The sequence below is a fragment of the Buceros rhinoceros genome, unplaced genomic scaffold, assembly GCF_000710305.1.
Source record: "Buceros rhinoceros silvestris isolate BGI_N320 unplaced genomic scaffold, ASM71030v1 scaffold32022, whole genome shotgun sequence".
Classification (NCBI taxonomy): domain Eukaryota; kingdom Metazoa; phylum Chordata; class Aves; order Bucerotiformes; family Bucerotidae; genus Buceros; species Buceros rhinoceros.
This window is the reverse complement of record NW_010398911.1, coordinates 40,284-41,952: the sequence shown is the minus strand read 5'-3', so window position 1 is coordinate 41,952 and position 1,669 is coordinate 40,284. Positions and strand designations below refer to the sequence as shown.

Here is a 1,669-nt window from a genome sequence, read left to right as displayed (position 1 = left end):
GGTTAACTCTCTAATTTATTCTTCCTGCTGGAGTTTTCTGTGTGGCTTCTCTTTCTCCCGCTCAGAGACTGTTTTGTTTTTAATTTCACCACAGGAGGGCAAAGAACAAGTGATGAGAATGAAAGATGCTTTGCAAATTCACATCATCATCCATCAAGGGATCTCGGCACAGGCAACAAGAGGTCTAAGGTGGTGATCAAGTGATTAGTCCCATCACCCTGCTAATTGCATTTCATTTACTGATTACTGGGAGACACATGTTCACCAAAGCACCAGCGCGGGTCTGTGTAGGAGTGGCCATTCCCAGGTCCTCTCCGATAAGCTTCATTGTTGTTCCCAAACGGATTTACACTTGCATCGTGCATTACAGATTTCTAACAGCTGCTGTAAAAAACCCACCGGCAGCCGCTAGGGCTGAGGAGAGAAAGAGGATGGATCATCAGCGTTCCAGAACCTGCTCTCATTCTGCGTTTTAAGGAGAGGCAAAGTCTGCTTCTTATGTTCTGCCTCCCCAGATTAAACCGATTACTGGTATGTGAAAGCACTGAACAGCCAATTGGTCACTGAGGGGGACACAGCGACCCCAAGCCCAAACTGGTGCTTGAGGCCCAAGGGCTGAACGCGGGTCCATCCCGCACCCAAGGTGAACATCCTGAGGAGCAGGGTCTCGCAGGCTGCCTCTGCTCCTGCTTACAGGTTTAGCAGAACTGTCCACAAATCAAGGAGTCCTGCTCCTTTTTCACAACTCATCTACCATTCCAGTTTCAGCAGTGCTGATCCCCAAAGAGTAGCAAGTGCCTTTAACTCAAAGGATCCACATTTTCATGCTTAGAAGTTTCTACAGGAGTGCAACACAGGATGTCTGCACTTAACCCTGCGCCGGGTGAAGCTGACAGGGCCTGCTCTTGCTGCAAAGCTGCACTCAGGCCAGTGGAGCGGTGTCGTGGGCTCAGCAGCACTCTGGGTTCTGATCTTTCCGGCGTTCTTTTGCAGTCAGAGGGTCTTCGGGACAATCCAGAAGCTATTCACTGTCTGATGGCCTGCACCAATGTTTGTTGCTTTTTGTGAGCCAAGTCCAAGTGCTGGGAAATGTAGAAATACTTCACGGCTTGGTGCTTAATGCAACACGCGAGGTTCCACAGTGACGGGTTTTTACAGAGGACAAGCAGCTTAATGAAAAACAAAAGTCCTAACAAACACAGAAGCCAGAACCTAGAGAACATGCATTTGTGCATCTGCCTTGTCCCTTCTATTTCCTGTTTGTATTTGGACTAAAAGCCTCAGGTATACATTATGCATCACTGTGAAATCGCACTCATGCAGTGCCCTGGCTCATCAATTCTTTAACGACTTTGTGAGTGGGCTTGATTTGTCTAGCAGCTTCGCCCCAGCTACCGCCCCGCTACAGTAACAGATACCCGATCATGCACTTAGCACAGCATCACCTACTCGGGCACCCCGCTTCTTGGGAAGCACCAAAAGGCCAACAAAAAGACAAGAACACTTACAAAAAGCAGGAGGCATTTGTTCTCACGGATGGCACCACAGCAGCCGAGGAACCCCAGCAGGAAGAGCATGGCTCCCATGGCCAGCATGATGTACGCGCCCGTGAAGAGCAGCGGGTTGGCAGCCACTATCTCTCGAAAGCCCGTGGGATCCACAACGACCC

General features: G+C 49.8%; 1 protein-coding gene across 1 annotated transcript in view; it reads right to left on the bottom strand.

The window, feature by feature from the left end:
* Positions 1-1,669, bottom strand: part of TSPAN18 (tetraspanin 18) — a 13,010-nt gene that overhangs the window by 10,409 nt on the left and 932 nt on the right. The window contains exon 3 of the mRNA XM_010131287.1: positions 1,509-1,637. Within this exon, the coding sequence (XP_010129589.1) occupies positions 1,509-1,637 (129 nt within the window). The remainder of the gene's footprint in view (positions 1-1,508; positions 1,638-1,669) is intronic.